General features: G+C 39.9%; 1 protein-coding gene across 4 annotated transcripts in view; it reads left to right on the forward strand.

The window, feature by feature from the left end:
• Positions 1-23,272, forward strand: part of LOC136827193 (uncharacterized) — a 36,710-nt gene extending 13,438 nt beyond the window's left edge. For 3 of the 4 annotated variants that reach the window (XM_067084969.1, XM_067084964.1, XM_067084977.1), the window contains exons 5-7: positions 9,352-9,443; positions 13,623-13,724; positions 19,712-22,240. In XM_067084969.1, the coding sequence (XP_066941070.1) occupies positions 9,352-9,443; positions 13,623-13,724; positions 19,712-20,344 (827 nt within the window). In that variant the 3' untranslated portion in view covers positions 20,345-22,240. Of the gene's footprint in view, positions 1-9,351; positions 9,444-13,622; positions 13,725-19,711 lie in introns of all 4 variants that reach the window. The other variant, XM_067084973.1, reaches the window with a different exon arrangement.
• Positions 23,273-24,192: the final 920 nt, after the last annotated feature.

Consider the following 24,192-nt stretch of genomic DNA (forward strand, 5'->3'; position numbering starts at 1 on the left):
TTATCAACATAATTGATAGGGAAATACTTGCTGTTGCTGGATTGGCCTATTAAAGACTGATCATTCATCAACATTGATTAATACATGCTTGTTAGGAGAAACAAGAAGCTTATCATTGGAAAAAGAGTAGATCTGATTTGACGTAATTATTTCTAAATAAGAGTTATGGCACAGAGTTTATGCTTTAGTTGAAAAGACAAGACCACTATAGAAGAAATCTAGTGAGGTAAAGTTCAGTAACATAAATGGTGAGGAGCTCTCAGATCTGCAGTTTTTGGCATAGACATAACAGTTTTGCCTTTACTAGAGCTGAAAGGCTGTTACAGTACTTAACATCCAAAAGAGAAGGGAACCCTCTTGGCTGATGTGTTTGACAGTCAGCAGAGAAATGAGAAACTCATAAGGCCTGACTCTGTATTTCTGATTTTAAGCTGACTAGTTTAGCTTTTTTATCCTGTGAAATTCATATTTTACTTGACCTTGAAGCTTATGCAGGCTTAGACTGAGATGGTAATTTTGTGTGTGTGTGTGTGAAGACTGCTGATTTTTTTATCCCTAAGTTAGCTAGAAGGAATTTCATTCCGTAAATGTTAGAGAATTAGGAATGCTACCCATTTAGTTATAATCGATGTGGATACATGTAAGTTCATGCCCAGCCATTTACCACCAATTTCTATTGGGTGGTAAAGTCTGTGGTGAAAATTGTCATCTGCAATTTTCATAAGGCCTTCGTTGTTTTGGATGTTCATTCTATTTCCTGGGTTGTACAGAAATTGCTAAGATTTTGGTAATGAAGCTTGTATGTTTCATCTTGAATTTAGCGGGGCTTTTAATCATGAGACCCTAGTTGTTAAACTCAGACAGTTGGGATTTGTGGGAGCATTTCATAGTACAGTATTATTATTGAATATTTAGCTTGTAGATTGGAAGTAGCAGTTTGTTGATGAGCATGATACCATTAATGTAATCCCAGATATGGTTCGGTGTAGAGTTCATGATGTAGGAACAGTGCTTGATTGGCCTAGAAAAAAGGTTTGTTACCCAGGCACTTGATGTTGCTCTTAATTGCACAAACCCCACTTCTGATGGTAGACCTGCAGATGCTGATTCCCTTGACAGAAATTAAGTGAAAATTAGCTCATGGTGCAAACTAGGTTGAATGAAGTTGACCTTTAACCAAGCTAAAGTATGGTTGTGAGCGGGTCAAGGACATTGGATCACTTCCCACCATGTGTCTTCAAGTACTGGCAACTTGTTTAAAATCCTAGAGTCAGTCATAATTTACAAATTCACTTTTGTGAAACCTAAACAGTCTTTTCAGTTACACAAATTTTGTATAGGAAGTTCTAGATTTTGTACATGAAACTTACCCGTCAGATATATACTTAGCTATAGTCTCCCGCGTTCCCGACAGAAATTCAAATTTCGGGCACACGCGACAGGTAGGTCAGGTGATCTACCATACCCGCCGCTGGGTGGCGGGAATAGGAACCATTCCCCGTTTTCATGTCAGATTTTCTCTGTCGCTGGTTCCGGCAACATCTGTTGTTGGTTCCTTCTGCTTGGATTTTCATTTTTCGCTTGCTGAGGTTTATTTTGGACTGACCTTTGGTGACGTATTGGATCTTTGGCTTGGCATACGCTTTTGTGGACTGTTTTTGATTTCGGCTTTGGTATTTTCTTATAGAATGTCTGATCAGAGTGTTGCACCGGTGTTTCGTGTGTGTGAGGTCTGATTGTAAGGTGAGACTACCGAAAGCTTCGGTAGATCCTCATTCTGTATGTTCTAGGTGTAGGGAGAATGAATGCTCTTTTGAGAATACGTGTGTTGAATGTGAGAATCTCACTGAACTGGAATGGAAGGCGTTAAACTCTTATGTACGCAAGTTGGAGAAGGACAGAGTTAGGAAGGCTTCTTCTAGAAGCGCTAGTAGGTCTCTTTCCAAGGAGGTAGATTTAGAACCTAACACTCTTCCAGATTCTCCTGTCACTCCAGTTGTTTCAGCTCCTTCACCCTTCGTCGAACCTGTGGATTCGTCGTCGGAGATGGCTGCTATGAAGGCTACGATCCGCAAGATGCAGTTGCAGATGCGAGCTATGGAGGAAAAGAAAGTGAGAAGTGATAGTGATTTGTGCAGTGTCCCCAGTGTAGTGGAGGGGCGTCTGACCGGCTCCGCATCGCTCCTAGGCCTAGACCTCTTCCAAACTCCCAGACCCAGTGGAGGAGGAATGTCGACAGCCGCAAGGGGGATGAAGAGCGCCCCAACGGTCAGGCGTCCTTTCGGCAGCGCCTGTTGACGCGTCCCAGGCTGCCTTAGATCGCGCAGAAAAGGGATCTTAAAGAAGTGTTTCTCTTCTTCTGCTTCTTCGTCTCCTAAACGTGGTTGGAGTTCGGCTGAGGAATCGCGTCCTTTGAAGAGGACTTGGAAGGCTCCTAGAGGAGACGCCTTGGACTCTAGCCCTGAGCGCTTCCTGAAGGCTCTCCTGTTTCGGAAGAAGAGAACTCGTAGATCTTCCTCCTCTTCTTCTGGTGTTCAGGAGTCCACCAAGCAGATCCTGGTAGGCCTCCAGGCTCAACTCGCTGCTCTTGCTGGCTCTTTATCAAAGAGCTCCTCTCGTCGGAAGGATGCCTCTCTTCCGATTAAGTCCTCCAAGAGACTCTCTTCTCCCAGCAAGTCGTCCTCAGGAAGCGTACTTCTCCTGTTGCGCCCCTCCAGCAGCAGGCGCTCCTCTCCTTCCAGGCTCTCCTCTCCTGGTAGGCGCTCCTCTCCTTGCAGGCGCTCCTCTCCCGCCCAGGCGCTCCTCTCCTTGTAGGCGCTCTTCTCCTGATAGGCGCTCTTCTCCTGGTAGGCTCCTCTCCCGATAGGCTCTCTTCTCCTGGTAGGCGCTCTCTCCTGGTAGGCGCCTCTCTCCTGGTAGGCGCCTCTCTCCTCGGCGCTCTTCGTCTCGAATAGCGCCTCTCCACCCAGGCGCTCGCGCCATCGCGGTCGCCGGTCTTCTCCTGTTGGAGATACTTTCTCCTCAGTCAGACGCCCTGCTCGTTCGCCTCGTAGAAGTTCCTCTCCAGCCTCCCCTTTCGTCTGTTAGCGCCCCTCTCCCAGCAAGGGCTCCTCTTGGTCAGGCGCCAGTCTGCTTCGAGGCGCTTCTCTCCGGATCATCGTTCTCCAGTGGACATAGGCTCTTCTCCTTCTAGGCGCTCTTCTTCTGTTAAATGCCCTGCTACTTCTAGACGTTCTCCTCCTCCTTCTGGCCTGGAGGCGTTATCGGAGGACGATTCTCCTAAGGACATCACAATCTCTGATTACAAGAGGTTGACAGCTCTACTAGTCCAGGAGTATGGAGATTCCCTCAAGCCTGCTTCTCCTCCTTCCCCTGGTTCTATGCTCTCGAGCACCAAGGCTTCGAAATCTTCCTCTCTTGTGAAAATGCGTCCTACGATCTCCATGAGGAAAGCTCTTAAAGGTTTCGGAGAGTGGCTCTCCTCAAAGAAGGATGCAGGCAAGACTGTCTTCTCTTTGCCTCCCTCTAGACTTTCGGGAAGAGCAGGAATGTGGTACGAGACTAGGGAGCCTATGGGGTTAGCTCTCCCCTCTTCTGCTGGCTCAGATTTTTCTTCGCTGGTGGATTCGTCCAGAAGACTCTCCCTTAATTCGGCCAAGGCTTCTTGGGGACTGTGTGAACTGGACCATTTCCTCAAGGGCCTTTTCCGCGTGCTGGAAGTGTTCAACTTCATGGACTGGTCTCTTGGGGCCTTAGCCAAGAGAAGTCTTCAAGAGGATTCAGTTAGTATGGAGGACCTCAGCAGTGTGTTGTCTTGCCTGGACAAAGCTGTTAAGGACGGCTCGATGGAGATCGCTTCCCTGTTCGGCACTGGCCTTCTTAAGAAGAGGTCAGTCTTCAGCGCTTTCCTCTCTAAATCGGTCTCTCCTTCCCAGAGGTCTTCCCTCTTGTACGCTCCTCTTTCTAGCCATCTTTTCCCACAAGAAACTGTAAAGGAAGTCTCTCGTTCCTTGTCGGAGAAGGCTTCTCAAGACCTTCTAGCTCAATCGTCGAAGAGGTTGAGACCTGCTGCGCCTATTACTAAGAAGGAGAAGCCCCCTTTTCAGGAGCCCTTTCGTTCATCCAGGTCTATTAGGAGGCGTAGACCTGAGAGAAGATCCAGGCCTTCAGGACTCCCTTCCAGGAAGTCCAAGTGAAGATCAAGTCCTCCAGACTCCAGTAGGTGCCAGACTTCTCAAGTTCGCCGAAGCCTGGGCACAAAGGGAGCGGACGAATGGTCCCCTCTCTGTTTTGAGGAAGGGGTACCTCATTCCCTTCTTTTGAAACCTCCTTGACTACAACTCCGAGGGAGTTATCGGCGAGATACAAGGATCCTGTGCTTGGAGGCAAGCCCTTCTTCTAGCCGTCGATCAAATGCTAGAAAAGTCTGCAATAGAACGGTGCAAGATCTTCACCCCGGGATTTTACAACCGTCTTTCTTGTTCCAAAATCCTCGGGCGGGTGGAGACCGGTCTTGGACGTGAGCTCCTGAACGCTTTTCGTCGTAAAGAAGAAGTTCTCTATGGAGACGACGTCTTCAGTTCTGTCGTCTCTTCGTCAAGGAGATTGGATGGTGTCCCTGGACCTTCAGGATGCTTACTTCCACGTCCCCATCCATCCCTCCTCCAGGAAGTTCCTAAGGCTCATAGTAGACGGGCAGAACCTTTCAGTTCAGGGCTCTTTGCTTCGGACTCTCCACAGCTCCCCAAGTGTTCACGACCATTCTCAGGAATGTGGCTCACTGGTTGCACTTGGAGGGAGTGAGGATTTCCTTGTATCTCGACGATTGGCTAATTCGGTCCAGTTCAAAGAACCGTTGTCTGGAGGACCTTTCTCGGACTTTAAACCTGGTCCAATCTCTAGGACTTCTTGTGAACCTCGAGAAGTCTCAGATGATTCCTCAGCAGGAAATTGTCTACCTGGGGATTCGGATGGATTCTCGGGGTTTTCGAGCGTTTCCCTCCCTGGAAAGAAGGGAACGCTGCCTTCAAAAGGTGACAGACTTTCTGGAGAAAGACAGTTGTTCGGCGAGGGAATGGATGAGTCTGCTGGGGACCATTTCCTCGCTGGAACAGTTCGTTTCTCTGGGAAGGCTTCACCTCAGACCTCTTCAGTTCTTCCTGAAAGAATCTTGGGATCGAAGTCCCAAGACTTGTCGGATTCCTTCCAAATATCATCTCTGGTAAAGGAACAACTCCGTTGGTGGTTAGACCCAAAGAAGCTGGGTCTAGGGAATTCCTCTACAACCGCCGAGCCCTCGCCTAGTGTTGTTCTCAGACGGTCGGAGTCGGGCTGGGGAGCGACACTAGGCTCGGAAGAAGTGTCAGGTACCTGGGACACGGATCAGAAGGCCTGGCACATCAATATGAAAGAGCTGGTAGCCATTCACCTAGCTCTTTCCAGATTCGAACTTCTGGTCAAGGGATCAGTAGTTCTAGTCAACTCCGACAACACCACAGCCCTGGCTTATATCAGGAAGCAGGAGGGACACATTCCTTCTCCCTGTACATTGCAGCAAGGAACCTTCTGTTGTGGGCGGGGGAGAGAAACATCGTTCTCCTCACCAGATTTGTTCAGGAGAAAGGAATGTGAGGGCGGATCTGCTCAGCAGAAAAGATCAAGTTCTTCCCACTGGAGTGGTCCCTTCATCAGGAGGTTTGCGAAAGGCTATGGTTCCTGTGGGGAGACCTCATATAGACCTCTTAGCAACCCATTGGAACAAGAGGTTGGAGAACTACTGCTCCCCAATCTCGGACCCCAGAGCAGTAGCTATAGACGGCCTTCTCCTAGATTGGAACGGTCAGACGGCTACGCTTTTCCCCGTTCAAGATAATAGGGGAGGTAATCAGGAAGTTCAGTTCTTCAGAGGGCACCAAGCTCACCCTGATCGCTCCCTTTTGGCCATCCAGAGACTGGTTCACAGAGGTACTGGAATGGATGATAGATTTTTTCCCAGGTCGCTCCTCTCAGGAGCGATCTTCTCAAACAGCCCCACTTGACAGATTTCACAAGAATCTTTCCGCTCTAAACCTAACTGCCTTCAGACTGTCGAAGGACTGGTTAGAGCGAAGGGATTTTTGCACAAGGCTGCTAAGGCTATCGCCAGAGCTAGAAGATCTTCTACCTTGCGCCTCTACCAGTCGAAGTGGGAAGTCTTTCGGAGATGGTGCCGATCTAAGAAAATTTCCTCTTCCAGTACCTCTGTAATGGAGATTGCGGATTTCCTTCTCTACCTAAGGGAGCAATGTAACCTGGCCGTTTCCACCATAAAGGGGTATAGGAGTATGCTGTCTTCAGTCTTTCGACACAGAGGTCTGAACATCTCGGATAATAAAGACCTTCACGACCTTATAAGGTCTTTTGAAACTTCAAAAAATAAGTCCCCTAGACCTCCCAGCTGGAATTTGGACGTGGTCCTAAAGTTTTTGATGTCTAGCAAGTTTGAGCCTCCTCGATCTGCCTCGTTCAGGGATTTGACCAGAAAATCGCTGTTTCTTTTCGCTCTTGCTTCTGCCAAAAGAGTGAGCGAATTACAAGCCTTAGAAGGTTCTGTAGGCTTTAAGAAGGACTCTGCAATCTGCTCCTTTCAGCCTCTCTTCTTAGCAAAGAATGAGAACCCTTCAAAACCTTGGCCTAGGAGTTTTGAGGTCAAAGGACTCTCCGATCTTTCAGGACAGGAGCTGGAACACACACTCTGTCCAGTAAGAAGCCTTAAACATTATTTGGAGAGAAAGAAACAGCTCAGAGGCAACACCGAAAGTCTTTGGTGTTCTGTCAAGGATCCTTCAAGAGCAATTTCCAAGAATGCCCAGGCTTTCTTCATTAAGGATATTATTAAAGAGGCTCATCTTTCATGTAAAGAAGAACATTTTCAGCTCCTAGAGTTAATGCTCATGAGGTGAGAGCAATAGCTACTTCTCTAGCTTTCCACAAGTCTTGGTCCCTCCAGTCTATTGTGGACTCTACATACTGGAGATGTAACTCAGTGTTTGCTTCTCATTATTTGAGAGATGTTCGTGTGACATATGAGAAGTGCTTCTCTCTAGGAGCTTACGTATCCATGATTCGGTGCTGGGTCAAGGAGCTGGAAGCTAATCCTATTTAATTTAGTGTTATTTTTAATTGTTTGTTGTGTTTTTTATGGTTGGTTGAAAAAGAGTGTTGCAGGTCTCTCTCTCTTTTTCATCTCATATTACTAACAAGGTTAGGCTTGGTCAGGTGGTCGGTTTTGGTTGTTAGCTCCTTGTATTTTTATTACCTAGCTCTGTCATGTAAGAGGGATAGCCCCCATTGATATGATTCAGGTAGAGGGCTCTGTCTTGTAAGTGGGTTAATCCCCTTTGACATGATCCATAACAGGCTCTGTCATGTAAGGGGGTTTTATCCCCATTGATATGATCCAGAAGGGCTGTCAGTCTTAGGTCACTTCCTCGCTGAAGCTCTTGAGGCATGCAGACTCATAGACAGTATCCATGAAGTCTTCTGCCCAATCAGGTAAGAACCATGGTTTTTGTTTATTCCTACAACATATGTTGTTTTCCCGTTTTTTAGTTCTTAGCTGTCTCTTGCCTCCTCCAAGGGTGCCAATCAGCTAAGTATATATCTGACGGGTAAGTTTCATGTACAAAAATGATATTTTTATGATAAAATAAAGTTTTGTACATACTTACCCGGCAGATATATCGATTAATCGGTCGCCCAGCCTCCCCTCAGGAGACAGGTGGAAGAGAAAATCTGACATGAAAACGGGAATGGTTCCTATTCCCGCCACCCAGCGGCGGTATGGTAGATCACCTGACCTACCTGTCGCGTGTGCATGAAATTTGAATTTCTGTCGGGAACGCGGAGACTATAGCTAAGTATATATCTGCCGGGTAAGTATGTACAAAACTTTATTTTATCATAAAAATATCATTTTTTGGCGGCCTCTGCATCATGAGGAACTATTATTTCCTAATTCTGCCATGCTTAGAATATTGTTCCCGTGTTTGGACTTGAGCATCTGACTTATCTTAAATTTTTGAATAAAAATTTTCTTATTCCAAATCTTAATGTGGGGCACAATTGCTCAGTTAGCTCATTGCTCATGGTTTATAAAATTTTTAGTAATTCTGGTCACCCTTTGCATTCATACCTTCCCAGGCTTTAACATTGACTAGATAATAGATCTGCAGTTAATTTTAAATCTGGGTTTTCTTTTGTGTGGTTTAGTATCAAATTACAAAATGAGTCTTCCAGATTTTGCAACTGAATCATTGGAACTTCAGAAGTTCAAAGGTCAGGGTAAATGCTTTTGGTTGGGCAGGCTTGCATTAGTTTCATTCAGTAATACGTCTTCTTTATTTCTTATATAAGTTATTTTATGACCACATTTCTTTTTCTGTAGAGGCAGTCCCTGGTTAACGGCGGGCTCAGTTAATGGCGATCCGGTTTTACGGCGCTTGTCTAGCGACGAAAATCAGCAAGTTTCGGTTCCAAAAATCGCCAATTTCTGCTTATCGGCGCCGATAATTGGGTATTGGCACGATACATACCTAACAGAGGCACCGATAACTGAAAATCGGTGCTTTTCAATGCTGATAAGCCCCCAAAATCGCCGGAAATTGCCGATTTTCGGTTAGTGGCGATTTTCGGTTATCATCAGACCCCCAGAACGGAACCCCCGCCGATAACCGAGGACTGTCTGTACTTGGTGATTTTCCTGTTAGAGCCAGTGGCCTTGTAACATTCTGTTTTTCCAACCAGGGTTGGATCTTTTCTAGTAAGCATGAACTACTCTGAACCATAATCAGAGGAAAAAGAATCATAGCAATATGTACTTCCCTAAGATCATCATGTACAGTAACCTTCATTGTTTATCAGCGGTGAGTAGGATTCTTACTTGGGAGTGCTGCCAAGGATAATTTCTAACAAGATGCATCCATCAAAGAAAAATAATGGGTAGCTCAAAAGACATTTTGAAGGAGTAAAGGGATGAATAAAAGGATAAACCAAGGGCTGAAAACTTGCATAAAAAGAAGCAGGTTAGTCTTTTGAAGTAAAAAGGATAAGAAATCATAACAAAAAGTTGGGCAAAAGGAGTATGGATCCACAAAATATGGTGAAATACATCATTGCTTTTGATAAATATTTTGATAAATATTTTGTTAAAACCATCAACACGATATGAAATTACCTTAAGCATAAGCTGTGTTTTGGAATTGCAGGTATTATAAATGTTATGACTGAAGTAGTTATTGTGCATTCTGCTTGATTTAGTTTATGTAATGCTTGCTATGGCTAATTCCTCTAATTTTAATTCTTATCTAACAGCTCCACAGCTAAATTTGAGAGGTGACAACAAAACTATTGTAATTCAAATGAGTTTGCCATCATCTGCCAACTTGGTTGCTACTGCTTACCTTGTAAGTAAGAGTTGATGCCATTTGCAGTTGAGGAAAAGGGATCTATCTAGAACACTGTATTGATAATTTTATTAAGCACAAAGATTGGTATGATTGTTTTATTCTTGGTGATAATATTGTGCAGGGGTTTACCATTTGTTTCATGACAGACAAGCCACATATAATTAAACCTTTTTGTGCACACCAAGTCCCCCGACACTTCAGCTCCTCTCTAAAGAAAAGAAAGGCTCATAGTCAGCTGGGTAGCACTGGGCATGCACGAGTTGACCCCATGGTCTCAGGCAGCTATTAGTCTCGTTATTTGTGCATTTTTGGTAATGTTCATTAATGTCATGAATTTCCAAGATGTTAAATGTTTCCATTTTTTAAGATTACCTTCATTCATTTGTTTTTCCTTGTATGTTGTACATTTTGTTCATGCAGGGAAGTGGTTTGCAATTCTTTCCTTGGTTTTTGGAGTATAGAAGTGGGTAAGCTGAATGAATTTGTTGACCAGTTGCTTCTGACGCTTTTTTCAATGACATATGGACTTGTTTATTTATACTTTCAGTAGAATTTTTGTAAATAATGTAAGCACAGTTGTTGTTACTGGCATTGTTTTTATTATTCTGTTGATTTTTACAATGTTACTGTTGTTACGAGTCTTATTTGTTAGTTTTGATATTGATTTTATGTTGTTAATTCTAATTCTGTCAGGAGACATTGAGCTGAACTGAAGGCCTGTTACACATTACAGTAAGAACAAGTAAAAAATGCGCCGAAGTTTTTTCGGCGTAGAAGAGTTTTCTGTATAGCTGCTAAAGCGTATAATCAAGGCCACCGAAAATAGATCTATCTTTCGGTGGTCTCGTTATAATACTGTATGAGCCACAGCCTACGAATTTTTAACCACTACCTGGTGGTGACCTATCCTGTATCATTGCCAGAAGCATGATTATGACTAACTTTAACCTTAAATAAAATCAAAACTACTGAGGCTAGAGGGCTGCAATTTGGTGTGTTTGATGATTGGAGGGTGGATGATCAATTATACCAGTTTGCAGCCCTCTAGCCTCAGTAGTTTTTAAGATCTGAGGGCGGATGGAAAAATGTGGACAGAATAAAGAGCAGACGGACAGACAGAAAAATCCGGCGCAATAATTTCCTTTTACAGAAAACTAAAAATTGCAGAGTACTTTGCTCAGATATTTGGGGCTTAAGGTAAAATTTTTTATCTGAGCCAGAGTTGTGCCCTTAACTATCTGATGTTTTTATCTGAGACTCTTGTAAGTTGTAACAAGTCAAAGGTTGAGTTTTTAATCCTGGGTGTGATGGCCCTGATTTTCTGTATCGTTGTAACATCCCACATGCACAAGGTATGGCTGTAGACACTAAGTCCGGACAACCTGTTTACCTTCAGAAAAATTTGGAATGTAGTTGCCATAAGGTTCTTTGTTTTAAGATTTTCAGTAAGTTCTATAGTGTATACATATTTGCTGTTTACCAGAATCCAAATATTGACAGTGCTATATATGACTGTCTCTTGGAGAGGATTAGTTTGGCTCGGTCACAGGATTCAAAAGCTTCATTCATTATTTGTGGAGACTGTATTGCAAAGCACAATGATTGGCTAAATTCAAATTCCACAGAGCAAAGTGGCCGGTCTGCTCTTGAGTTCTGTCTCCCATCTGATTTTGTCCAGCTAACTGAGGAACCCACCCACATTTCTGGTAGTAGCTTAGACCTCATATTCACAGATGTTCTAGCTATTGTCATGTCCAAGGTCTGTGAATATATTGGCACTTCTGATCATTGAGCCATTGAGATGGACATATCTGTCAGTCTGTATATTCCTAAAATCCAGAGCCAATTGGGATCGCATTGTTGAAGCTTGTCAGCCACTTAATATCTCAGGTGTTATATAAGATCCTGATCCCAAAAAAGTTAAATGAAATACCGAAGCCTATTTTTATAAGGTAAGTCTCTAGAAAGGCCATAAAATTTTGGACACAACCAGCCATGGTTTGATGGTACATGTAGACGAGCCTACCGTGACAAACATACCAAATTCAGTGCAGGAGACGAAATTGTTCAAATGAAAATTACATTTTTTCTTGAGTTACGCAGAAGAGGAATTTGAAGAAATTACTGACCCTCATCTGTGTTGGACCAAATTGGCATCTTTTACCTTAGGTCAGGCTTGTCTTCCATTCCACCACTACTAAATGATAGTAGATTGGTTACTGGCCCTAGGGAAAAGGCTGAACTGCTTCATCGAGCTTTTGTAGATAAGCAATCAGCTGAGGATGTCCCTCTCCCTGATGCTTGCATTTTTCTTGAGGGATGTTAAGAAAATTCATGATAATCTTGATTTGAATGCTGGATTCGGCATTCCCTTGAAATACTAGATGGTATAGTCGCTGTGCCATGGTGATATGTGATGATGTCTTGTAGGAGAAGACAGAAGATTGCAGGGATGGAAAAATAATATCCTGGTTTGTAGGTTGCTTTATTCCATACATCAAACAGGTACTGTATATACAGAGAGGCCCTGCAAGGCATACAATTCGCACCGAGAGGAGCAGGAGGAGATAAGTCATGCGCATGTGCGGAGTGCAGATTCATGCACATGCGTTAGCAAGAAACAGTGTTCATGAAATACAGACTGCAAATGCGTACAGTAATATATTCGGTAATCCACAGTAGATGCTAGGTAATTAGCAAGCAGTAAGCTAGTGTCCTCGTTAGCATAGCTTTTGTTCATTTTGCTGCTGTCATTAAGTTTTACTTTTGACGTTTTAAGACTAGGTTTCATAGTAAGGCATAAGCTGGAGTTGAGTACAGAAAACCCCCCGTATTCGCGTTCTCATGATTCTAGGACTCTCACATTCGCCGGTTTCCCTGTGGAACATATCTAGCCATTATTCCTGGAAAATTCGCCCATTCACAGTATTTTTCACTGAGAAATATTCACTAATTACTGTATTTTCATATAATTTTCATGAATAAATGCCCTTTTTGTGATAAAACTATTAAAATACTCAGGTATAAGCGTTTTTCCGGGGTTTTTCTTGTGTGTAAACTGTCAGAATGGGCAGTTCTAAGTGTTTTTAGAGGGGTTTTAAGTATTCGCGGATTTTAGCTATTTGCGGGGGTGTGTGGTACGCATCCCCCGCGAATATGAGGGGTTCGCTGTATGTTCTTATTTTACCCATTATTATATTTGCCTTTTTATGACTTAGAGTTAATGAGTCAGGTTTGGTAACGTTAATGCTTTAATTAATGTGTTAATAATATTGTTCTGGGTACCTTTTACTTTGTAAGTACATGGGGTCTTGCTGTATTCTGCTAATTTGTATTTGATTTTCCATGGTTATTATAATAAACAATATCATTTCAACCCACTGGATTTTGTAATATCACTTATGTCCAAGCATGGAAAAGTAAAAGTATTTTGTGCTTAACAGAATAATTGGGTAAGCAAGCTGTGTCCAAGGACTCTCTCTCATTAGGCACATTTCATTCACTATTGATCCTGCCAAGGCAGTATGAGAGGTAGGAGTTTGCATTGTCCAGATGAACTATTTTTGGTATGATTGAAGCTGAAATTTCCTTAATTTCATCACCTAGTTTCATTAACAAGATAGGACCCATTGCTGCTCTGATAAACTGAACTGTGACCAAAGCTATTGTTCCCTAGTTTGCGGCTTGGCTTTTGCAAGGCAAGGATTCTTGTGGTGCTGTTCATACAATTACCATTGCTATACCGAAATCTCGAGATTCTGGTTGTCAAGTTCTTATAATTGTTCCAACTTCAGTGCTACTCTTGACTTTGTTAATCATGAGACCCGTATTTTAAAACTTGGGTGTGAGTTAGTGGGTCATAGCTCAGTATTATTACTGTATTGAATTTTCAAGTAATAGATTGCAAAGAGTAGATACTGGGAACTAGAGTGACTGCAGGAGTGCAATCTCATGTTTCATATAGAGTGATGATGGAGTTTGATGACCAGTAAATTTTTTGTATCTCGGTTTCAGTAATTCTGTTCAAATTGTAGAGTCTTGTAAAGAATATAGGTAAAAGAAATTAAGCAGTGGCACACAATATTGTTTTAAGTTGAAGTGAAAATATTAGATGATGAAAAACAAAATTTGGTGATTTAAATAAAATTTGCTTTATAATCTGAAATTTTGTCACAGATAAGACAACAAAACCTGGGTATGGTGCTTATGTTGGTAAATTCTGCTGATCATGAACAGTTAAACCAGATACAATCTATGAAGAATATTACAGGTGCAGAGGTAAGTTTATTATTGATTTACCACCTTCATTTATATTGATTTTTGTATATTCATCCTTAATGAAAAATTATACAGGAAGCTCAGTTTTTTTTAGTTGTAGCTAGAATTTTTGCTTTCCCATTATTGTTATGCTTGACTCAATCATTCTGCTTCTCAGGTCTTATTGCTGCTCATACCAGACCTAATTTTTTTTCTCGAAGGCAGCGGCAGTAGCCTTGTGCTCAGTCCTCTGTTGGTGCTTCACGAAAGAGAGACTGTGGTCGATGACCCAAAATATGAGTAATGACTGGATGATATCAGTGGACATGCAAGATGCTTATTTTCACATTCCAATAAATCCTCAGTCATGCAAGTTCCTGCGATTTGTGTTTGCAGGGAAAGTACTTCAACTCAGGGCACTTTGCCTCAGCCAGTGTACAGCACCTCGGATATTCATGAGGATTTTAGCGCCAGTAGGGGGATGGCATCACCTTTTCGGAGCAAGAATTGTGCTCTATTTAGACGATGGGCAACGTTGGCCAATTCTTTCAACAGAATTCTAAGGGCCAAGGGTCTATTATGTTACCTGGCTCAATCACTGGACATATTGATCAATTTTCAGAAGCCTTCCCTGATTCCAACTCAATCCATTCCCTATCTAGGGATGAAGATAGACTCAATTTTCAGGCTTTTCCATCAGAGAAATGAACAGATAATTTCTTATTATTTTAGGAGAATTTTAGCCCTTAAGGAAGCTTCCTACAAGACAGTGGTTGTCTCTGTTGGGACACAGGGCATCTCTGGAAAAATTTGCCTGGGTAGCAAGGCTCAGAGTGTTGCTAATCCAACTTTGAGAGAAACTTGGGACAGGAAGTCTCTGCCAGACTCCCATTTAGTCTCTGTCCCATTAAGTCTTCGGGAGGCATTAGCATGGTGGAAGGATCATCAAAGACTGGGGACAAGGTCATCCCTAGGGGTAGCGAACCCAGACTTCGCCCTGTTTTCAGACTCTTCAGTGACAGGCTGGGGAGTATGCCTGGATGGCCTACAGATGTCTGTGATATGGTCACCACAAGAGAAGGAGTTGCACATAATCTTGAACTGTTGGCTGTATGGAAGTCTCTCCTTCAGTGTGAACAGCTAGCCAAAGGCAAGGTCATAGCAGTATTTTCAGACAATACTACTTTATGTCCTTGGCTTACATCAGAAACCAGGGTGGCACAAGATTGAAGTAAATGTTTCTGATAGTGGAGAAGTTACTTCTTTGGGCCGAAGCCAGGAACATAGTTTTGGTTCCACAGTTCATTGCAGGGAAAGACAATGTTTTGGTGGATCAGTTGAGCAGGAGAGGACAAGTCCTACCCACAGAATGGTTGTTACATCCACAAGTCTGCCAGTCACTATGGAGTCTGTGGGGAATGCCAAATATGGGGTTATTCGTGACATTGATGAAGTACCAGTGTATTGTTCACCATTCCAGGACCCTCAGGCTTGGGCAGTAGATGCATCTCTTCAAGATTGGTCCAACCTAGATGTTTACGCTTTTCTCCTCATTTTGCAGGAATAAGGAAAGTGCTGAACAAGTTTTGGGGATCAAAGCATTGCAGAATGATGCTAGTAGGACCTTGGTGGCCTCAGAGAGAATGGATTCCGGATCTTCTAGCTCTTCCACTGGATCTCCTCATATTCTTTTATTAAGGAAGGATTTACTTACAGTTGAGTTCCCTGCAGTTCCACCAAAGCCTACTCGTGCTACACTTAACTGCTTGGAGACTCTCGACTGTCTCCCTCGAGCAAAGGGGTTTTCTAAAGTATCTCAGAAATCTATCCTTTAATCAAGATGATGAGTGACAACCTTGGCTTTCTATCAGAGGCAGTGGTTTGTGCATTGCTCCTGGTGTCATTCTAGAGGGATATCCAGCACACATACCTCTATAGACAACATCATAAGTTTTTTTGATTTCTTAGACATAGTAAGAATCTTTCTGTAGCTGCTATTCGAGGGTATAGATCCATGCTTTCCTCAGTTGCGCATCATATGCAGTTAGATCTATCGAATGATCCAGACCTTATCTAAGGAGGTGTTGAGATCATTTAGGATTGAAGTCCTCAGAGTTTGGTATCAATCTGTCATGAAACTTAGACGTACAGTAGTTTTAAAACTTTTATCTGCAGATCTATTTGAGCCTTTGGAATCTGCTTCCTTGAAGTTTCTGAAAAACTTTTATCTGCAGATCTATTTGAGCCTTTGGAATCTGCTTCCTTGAAGTTTCTGACCATGAAGGCACACTTTTTGGTAGCTTTAGCGACAGCAAAAAGAGTGAGCGAGTTGCAAACATTCTCCAATAAGGTAGGCTTTTTTAAAGTAGATGCCATTTTATCATTTGTACCTTTGTTCTGGGCTAAGAATTATGTTAAGGCCAAGCTACTACCAAGAACAGAAAGGATTCCAAATTAAACCTTTTTGGTGGTGAATGAAGAAGAGGCTTTACTCTGTCCTGTTAGGGCAAATTAAAATTTATTTAGATAGGTTAAAGCCTATAAGGGGCAGAATTAACCGTTTATTTTGTGGGGTTAGGAAACCTAATACTCCATTGTCTTAAGAATGCGATGTCTTTTTTTTTTATTAAGCTTTTAATAGACTAGCAAGTGAAAAACTAGATCCAGATCTCTTACCTTTGTTGTAGGTAATATTCATAGTGTTAGAGCAGTTGCTAAGTCATTTGGTTTTTTGAAGAATTTGTCACTTGAGGACGTGATTAATGTGGCACAGTGGAAGTGCAATTCAATTTTTGCCTCTCATTATCTGAAAGATGAAGAAATCGCATTTGAAAATTGTAAAGCTCTTAGCCTGCTAGTAGTAGCAGGTAAAGTCTTTTCCTGAACCAAAAGAAAGAGCAATCTTTTAGACTTTATTTTAATCCCTGGTATTGGTTTTCTGGGGAGCACGAAGGTACATTTGTTGTACAGGAGTGTACCTTTGTATCATTAGGTATTTATTTGTAGTTGACTGTCATTTTTTGGGCTTTCGGACCCAGGCACGGGTCCCACCACGCGGCTTCTATTCATTCTGGCTGAAGATGAAGTGGTTTTCTCTGCAAGGCTGCTCTTGGCTGCAAACACATGAGAGTCTTGCACCCTGAATGGAATCCACCTTGTGGCGGCAGTATTATCCAGGAAGGGTTCCAGATCAGGTGAGAATGTTTTGGGTTTCGTACAAGCTCTTAGCTCACATGGCTGAGCGGAATTGTTTAACTGCACTACCCACCATCCTTTTTCAGTGTGGGAATCAGCTAACTTTAACAGCAGGTAAGATTCATCCCAAAAAAATAATATTAATTTTCATAACTAGGATTTATTATTTGGATACTTACTATTGTTAAAGTAGACCCCACCCAGCCTCCCCACAGTTAGTGGGCTATCAGTGAGAATTCTGACAAGAGCTAAAACATTCAAACACACTTGGTGGAGAACAGGTAAACTAGGTAGTCTTCCGGTTCAGCCAAGCGATCTTCTTTTATTTGAATGTTGACTCGCTTATCGACGCAGAAATGTAAGCTAACTTTAACAGTAGGTAAGTATCCAAATAATAAATTTTATTATGGAAATTTATATTTTCATAAATATCAAGTCCAGAATTACATAAATTTTCACAAAAATAAATTTTAGCTTATAAAGTTTGTTTTAATTATTTTGAGTAAACAAACATACAAGGGGTGGCTCTATTGTCTAGTGGCTCCTAACATGCTGAGAGGACTGTTAGGTATGGTATACTTACACTGAGTAATGGTTGAAGTGCCTATTTTGACTGTCATTGTAAGCATGAAAGGCAGTGTCTTCCATTTACATTTTATTTTCATCATTATCTGGTACACTGACTCAAAATAATTCTGCAATATGTGTTCACCAAACAATGACATCCTTATTTATAAACACAAGGAAATGCATTTTTCTCTTTAGAATATTGTTATTGGCATTATAAGAGAATGAGAAGCAAAAAAATAATTTTGAGAGAATATTATGAAACCTTTTGAAAAATTCTCTTCAGATCAGTATGAAGGATGAAACTAAAGTTTGAATCCGTAAGTTAAGCATGATTACTACTGTAACATGAATTTATTAACTGTCAAAATTTTTTGACAAAGGAAGAAATATTTTAGAAAGGTTGTTGAAAGCACTAACATAGGGAGGAAAAATCTCTCCATAACCTTGTCTCCTCTTAGGACATCATGCATGGATCAGAAAAGTCAACTGTCTCCTGCAGATAAATGGAAAAGAGGCAAATGCACATATCACCTCTAATGTAATCAATCATTAACTTGCAACAGGTTAATTTTTCAATAGTGACATAGCTTGGCAGCTTATCAGCAGCAGAACAACCATATACTGTACATATATGGATATGACAGATTAGAGAAAGAGGAAATGTTAACTTGAATAGAAGCAGAAGACTTGCAATAGGCCTACTGTTGTCCAAGATAAGCAGGTCACTGATGTAGCTGGCTTAAACCCCTTAACAACTGCTGTTACAATCAACAGAGAGAATAAAGCCAGTTGATGCACAATTCTTACACAAACAAAATACTTGGAGAGATTTTGATATGTCAGACAAGTTATCTACTGTAGACCTAGTGTAGGTAATTTTCTTTATTTGGCACTACTGAAAAAATGTATTAATTTGGTATCTACTGTAGTGTGTTTAACCTCAGTATCCAAAATAAAGAAGTTTAAATGATTTTTAAAATGAGCAAAGAATAAATAAGTCACAATAATACCTTCCATGGAAAGTTGTGTGTAATATTTTGCATACAGAACTCTCAGTAAATTGCAATTTTAATTGTTCTAAAGGCTAATAGTATACTTTCTTTTTCCATTTCCAATATTTAATATTGTCATTTTGCATTCCAAATGGTAATGATGACAAATGCTGGTAACTGTGCAGTATAATACAGTAGGAACATTTAATTTAAGAGATAGTTTACAATATCATAGTGAAACAAAAATACAGTTGAAAAAAGAACCGGCAGAAAAATCCTCAAATACACCAATCATGATATTCATTGCATGAATTGGCAACATGGACTTTCGAGAACATTGCCAGATGACACTTACATGTACTGTTGTCCAAAAGATTATGGAAAGTATTGGAGAATTATTTCGAGTGAATGCATCAGGGAAAAATCTTTATATAGCATAAATAGTATCAAAATGGTCATGTTTTCATTTATGTATTACTTTACTGTAGACCTTGGTCTGATTCTGTGAATAATTATGGATATTTTGAAGTCCTTAGATTTACATATGTAAACAATTGGTAGAATGTGAAAATTAAAGGTGAAAAAAGAGAGACTCAGAATTGAAATATGTTAGGCTCTTGAAACACTAAAGCTTAAGAAGAAGTACATTGCTCAAGTTTAGTCAAGGTAAGTTAAAATGCATGTTTCTGTAATTTTAAGATAACCTAATTTTAGCTGCTATATCATGAGTACCAAGCCTAAGTAATGTAGAGATATTAATTGTGTATTACAGTACTTCTGTACAGTGGATCCCGGTCACAACTTCTTTTATTCAAGACCTCTCACATGTCCAGGGATGTATATGACATCTCTCTCTAATTCTTAATGGTTTGTGCTATTGCACAGCCAAATGTAAGGTCTGTGTTCCTCTCCCATACGTAAACAGTTTGTGTATTTCCACTAATGTGTATCAGTTTCCCTTAATAATAACATTTCTGTGCTCATTTGTATTTAGTATGTGAATTTTGTTTTTACTAATATGTAATCAACATCAAATTCAACATGGGTATCATTTGGGAGTTGGAGCTTCACTTGCATTCTTGATATTGAGTGGTGTAAGTTGATATAATTGAAATCTGTTAAATGGAATTACCGTAAGAAATATGTATAATAATGGGTTTTGTGTAAAGAAACATTGTTAAAGGTTACTGTTTTACAGTAATTTCTAAAGCTGTTTTAATGAATGTTTTCAGTGTTCTTTTTCTTTTACAGGTAATAAAGATTATTGTGGAAGAAATTACACCTGCAACTAAAATACTTGATTACATTGAAACTTCTGTAGTTAACAGAAGCAAAGTTGGATTACTCGTAACCAGAAACTATATGTTTAGGCTTTTATCCAGAATTCCTAGAGACTCCTGGATCTTTGGTGTTCCATGGTTTACAACTGTGGAAAGAATCTTAAATGATCCATATTTTGTTGATTATAACTTTCTCAGCCACAAAAACTTTGATTTGAGTTATGCTTTGTTTGTTGGGAATACAGTAAAGAATGAAAAATGGCACCAGAGTGTCAGCCGGCAAATAATTAAAAGTGGAGTTTACAGTGCTTCAGAGACAGAATACATTTCTACCATACTGGGCCCAGTATTTGACTCTGCCATTGTTGCCTCCTACATTGGAACATGGCTTACAAACAAGAACATTTCAGTGAAGGCTTTTCAGAGGAGATTATCCTGGGAGTCATCAATGTGGGCTGGCATGTCAGGTCTCTTGAAAATTGATGAGTCTCTTAAACGTGATTATAACTCTTATCTAAGTTTGCATCTTAAAAACAATATAACTGGGCAGTTTCTGCATTATCCATCCGGAGAATGGCAAGCTTTAAATAATTTGGCTATTTGAAACTATGCTACTTTTGGTCTCAATGTATATACTGTAGTCTGAATTTAATTCCCATTAATTATTACTGGTGAATAGCTGATATTGGAGTTTTGCTAAAAATAATTTTAATGTTGGAACATGTTTTATTTGCACATAATTTCTTTCTAACCATAACTTGCAGTGAAGTTTTTATAAGTCAGCTGATAGTGCTTTAGCCTTCAACCTGTACACTGTCCTTATAATGTAGTAGACAGAAAATACCAGGAAGGGATGAAAAAAATAACATTCATTATTGACCAGTTTACATAAAAAATCACTTAATCTAAGATGACAGTAGTTATCATTATTGACCAGTTTACATGAAAAATCACTTAATCTAAGATGAAATTAGTTAAAGAGAAAAAATGCATTGCTAACCTAAATTCTTTCCTTGCATATGCTGTCATTTATGCAAGTTCTACTCATGGAAAAGAAAGAGTTCAATTAAAAAGAGAAAAAGATATTTTATCTGAAAAAATCTGGAAAATTAAGAAATTTTCAAAACTATTTTGCACATAAAAACTACTGTAGTTCTATGCTTTGATTAAAAGTGTCAACATACATATTTATCAGGTATGTAAAGAATACTCTACCATTACCCTAGAGAGTTACATGGGTGTAGGTGTCTCAAGAGATGAATGAATAGTTATCAGGTTATGTGATCTTGTTTTTGGCCTGATTTACAGTGTTACTTTTCACAACTTCAGCTGGTAGGTTTTCGAAAATAAGGCTATTTTAATATGATGAAAATCCCACAACTGGTGTAGAACCTTTTTAGTTCCAAGTTCCATCCATTGGAATTAGTATGGGTAGATTCTTTTCGTCTGTTATGTATGCCTTTGAATATTTTCAGTGCTTCTGGTAAATGACCTCTTCAATGGTGCTTTTTTAGAGTAAAATTGGGGCAAGGCATTCTGCTATTAATCTTAAATCTTTTTGTTTCCTTCCTCGGGGATGGTAACCAGAGTAGCATACTGAAAGTGGAATCTTCCTAGTGCATCGTATAAAATTAGTGTTAACATTTCATAGTAGGAAGTTGACATTTAATGTATCATACTTTTATGGGCCTTTCTTTTCACCTTTACATTGCTTACAAGGATACGACTCAATCTTTCTTAATACTGTAATAACCTTCTATCTCCTTGCCAAGTAGGTAATGCTGAGCATCCTTTTTGCAGCCTGTGTACATGACTGCATTTAACTTAGTTGAATAACATCAACCATTATACTGAATGTTCACCATTTCCTTTCGGTCTTGCAGCTGTTTTACTGATGTACCATTATTGGCACTGATATCCATTTCTGTCAATAGCAAACTTGCTTAGCTAGTCAGTTCTAATAATGCAAAGTTTGTTTGTTGAAATGAAATGCTACCAGTTCTAATAATGTAAAGTTTCTGTATTGATGTAAAATGCTGAAGTATTTAATCCCACAACTCGATCACACCTGCAACATTCCAAAATAAAAAATTTCAGGATGTCACTTGATATGGTTATTTAATTTATGTACAGAAGTTGCGTGGAGACTTTAGCTGTAGTTTTGGTGGCTTCCATGTAGCATTTTCCACGGTGACGTCAGTCTCTTACATGTACAGAGAAGTGTTCCCTGCCTTGAAAATTTTATTGGAATTTCATAGATCCCATTTAAATTTTTGTTTTATGTTAAATCATTATGTGATAAGTACAATATTAAAGCTCTGCTGTAATCATTCTGACATGATTTATTCCATATTAACGTAATGCTATATGTACCAGTGGATAATTCTATACCTGACCAGATTCTCAACCAGCATAACTGCAACCATATGCCAATTTTTAACCTAGAGTTCCGTATTGAATTTTTAGTGTTATATAATTCAGTAAGTACTCCTATTTTTCAGATATTATTTTTTGAAAAGTATCAAAAACTATGTACATGGTTGTGATTTTATAAACTGACCATTTCTTAGTAGCCAAGTCAGATGGCAGGCTAGCCTATGGTATCACTAGACAATCCCATAACATAGCTGGTTAGGAACTATCTTGTGAGGTATTTCATTGGTTATGTTGGTAGGTAAGAGAATCTTTTTTTTGAAAAGTAATGAGAAATATGCATTGTACATGGTCTTACTTTTGTAAACAGACATTATCAAGCCAAAGTAGTCAGGAGTCAGGTCAGCTTGTATTACCAATAGATAATTCAGTAGCACATCTGGTTATTAGCCTGAGGGTAACAGTGGTTAATTGTGTATTTATGAGTAGCCTGTTTCTGGAATTGTATGTGTAACCACTTCAGTTTTGTTTAATAACCACCAATGCCAGTGGTAACTGCCGAACTTACCCAACCACAAAATTTAAGAAAGTTTTGTGATTATAATACCCTGGTCAACATGTCAGTTTTATTAGATTTTCAACATTCATAGGAAAACATGATGTAATATATTTGGAAAATTAAAAAAAAACATTAAAAACTTTTCATAATTAGCATGATGCTTACTACTTTAGTCCAGATTGGCACTGTGACTTTGACATGGACTTGGAATTCCCATATGCCTGATGGATGTATCAGAAAACAAAATTTTGTGAGGGTTGTGTTTGTAGGACTTGTTCAGGAAATTCATTGTTACTAACTGGTAAGACTTTTGCATGTGATTATCTCAAACTGTGTATGTCTGAGGTTCCCTAAGGTTATAATAGAGTACAGTAGTTGAAGAACATTAGTCTGCTACAGGCACAAGTGTACATTTTGCATTTGTAAAATCATGGCCAGGCTTGAATGTATTCATAGTATGGTACAATGTATATCTATGGTGTATAGTGTACATAACTGCTATAAACTTTATTTTACTGCCCTTGTGTATACTGTGCTGTACTTTTAGAGTCATTTTGATTTGAACGCTCATTATTTACAAATTAAAATTTTACTCTTAAAGTTTGTCTTGTGTGCACCACCATTAATTGCCAATTTCCTTAATATTTTTGTCACTGCATCTTGAAGATAAAGTGTATTGACAGTTGAATTTAACTTATTAAAACTGATAATGAATTTAGCAACATTTCAGCAAGTTGACATTGGTATGCAAACAAGCCTAGGCTATGTCGCTCCAGCCATGATTCACATTATATATTTTATGTTAGCCTGTATTGCAGGAAGACTGCACATTATACAAGATTTTAAGAAATACAACAAAGCATCTTAGCTATTAGTCAGAACAAGTAAAGTGAAATGTAATATGTCATAACACTTTTTCTGTCATCATCATTGCCTCCAATACCTTGGGATGCAGAGCCCCTTAGAAAAAATCTCTGGGTCACAGGCACTACTATATACTGTATAATTCAACCAGGGGTTGTGTGAAGGACTTGTCCAAGCCATCTCAATCTCCTTATTATCTCCTCTACATGTAAAACTAAGATAATATCTCATATTTTATCATTTATAACTCTACCTTGCCATCTGACCCCTAATTTTCTTCTCATATTTATAGTCCATAGTTTTACCATGATTCAAGTTTGTCTACCAGTTCAGTACACATTGTAGTAGACTTGTTTGTAATGTTATTTTTGTTTGTAGTTTTAGTCTGAGTTTGATTTCCAGATCTAATTTATCCTGCCCATTGTGATTTGTCTCCTTTTTTTTTAGCTCATTGTTTGATGTATCTTTAGTCTTTTACTGAATTCCAACACAAAAGAACTTGTACCAGATGTCATGTTCCAAAATTTTTTTTTTTTCCAATTTCTTTATACATACAGTGCCCTCGTTACTACTTCTGTTTGATTTATTGAGTCCCATCTGTAGATATATGATCCATTCTGTTAGCATGTTAGCATGCTTTGTGAATCGTGGTGTTT

Source organism: Macrobrachium rosenbergii, chromosome 3 (assembly GCF_040412425.1).
Source record: "Macrobrachium rosenbergii isolate ZJJX-2024 chromosome 3, ASM4041242v1, whole genome shotgun sequence".
Lineage (NCBI taxonomy): Eukaryota > Metazoa > Arthropoda > Malacostraca > Decapoda > Palaemonidae > Macrobrachium > Macrobrachium rosenbergii.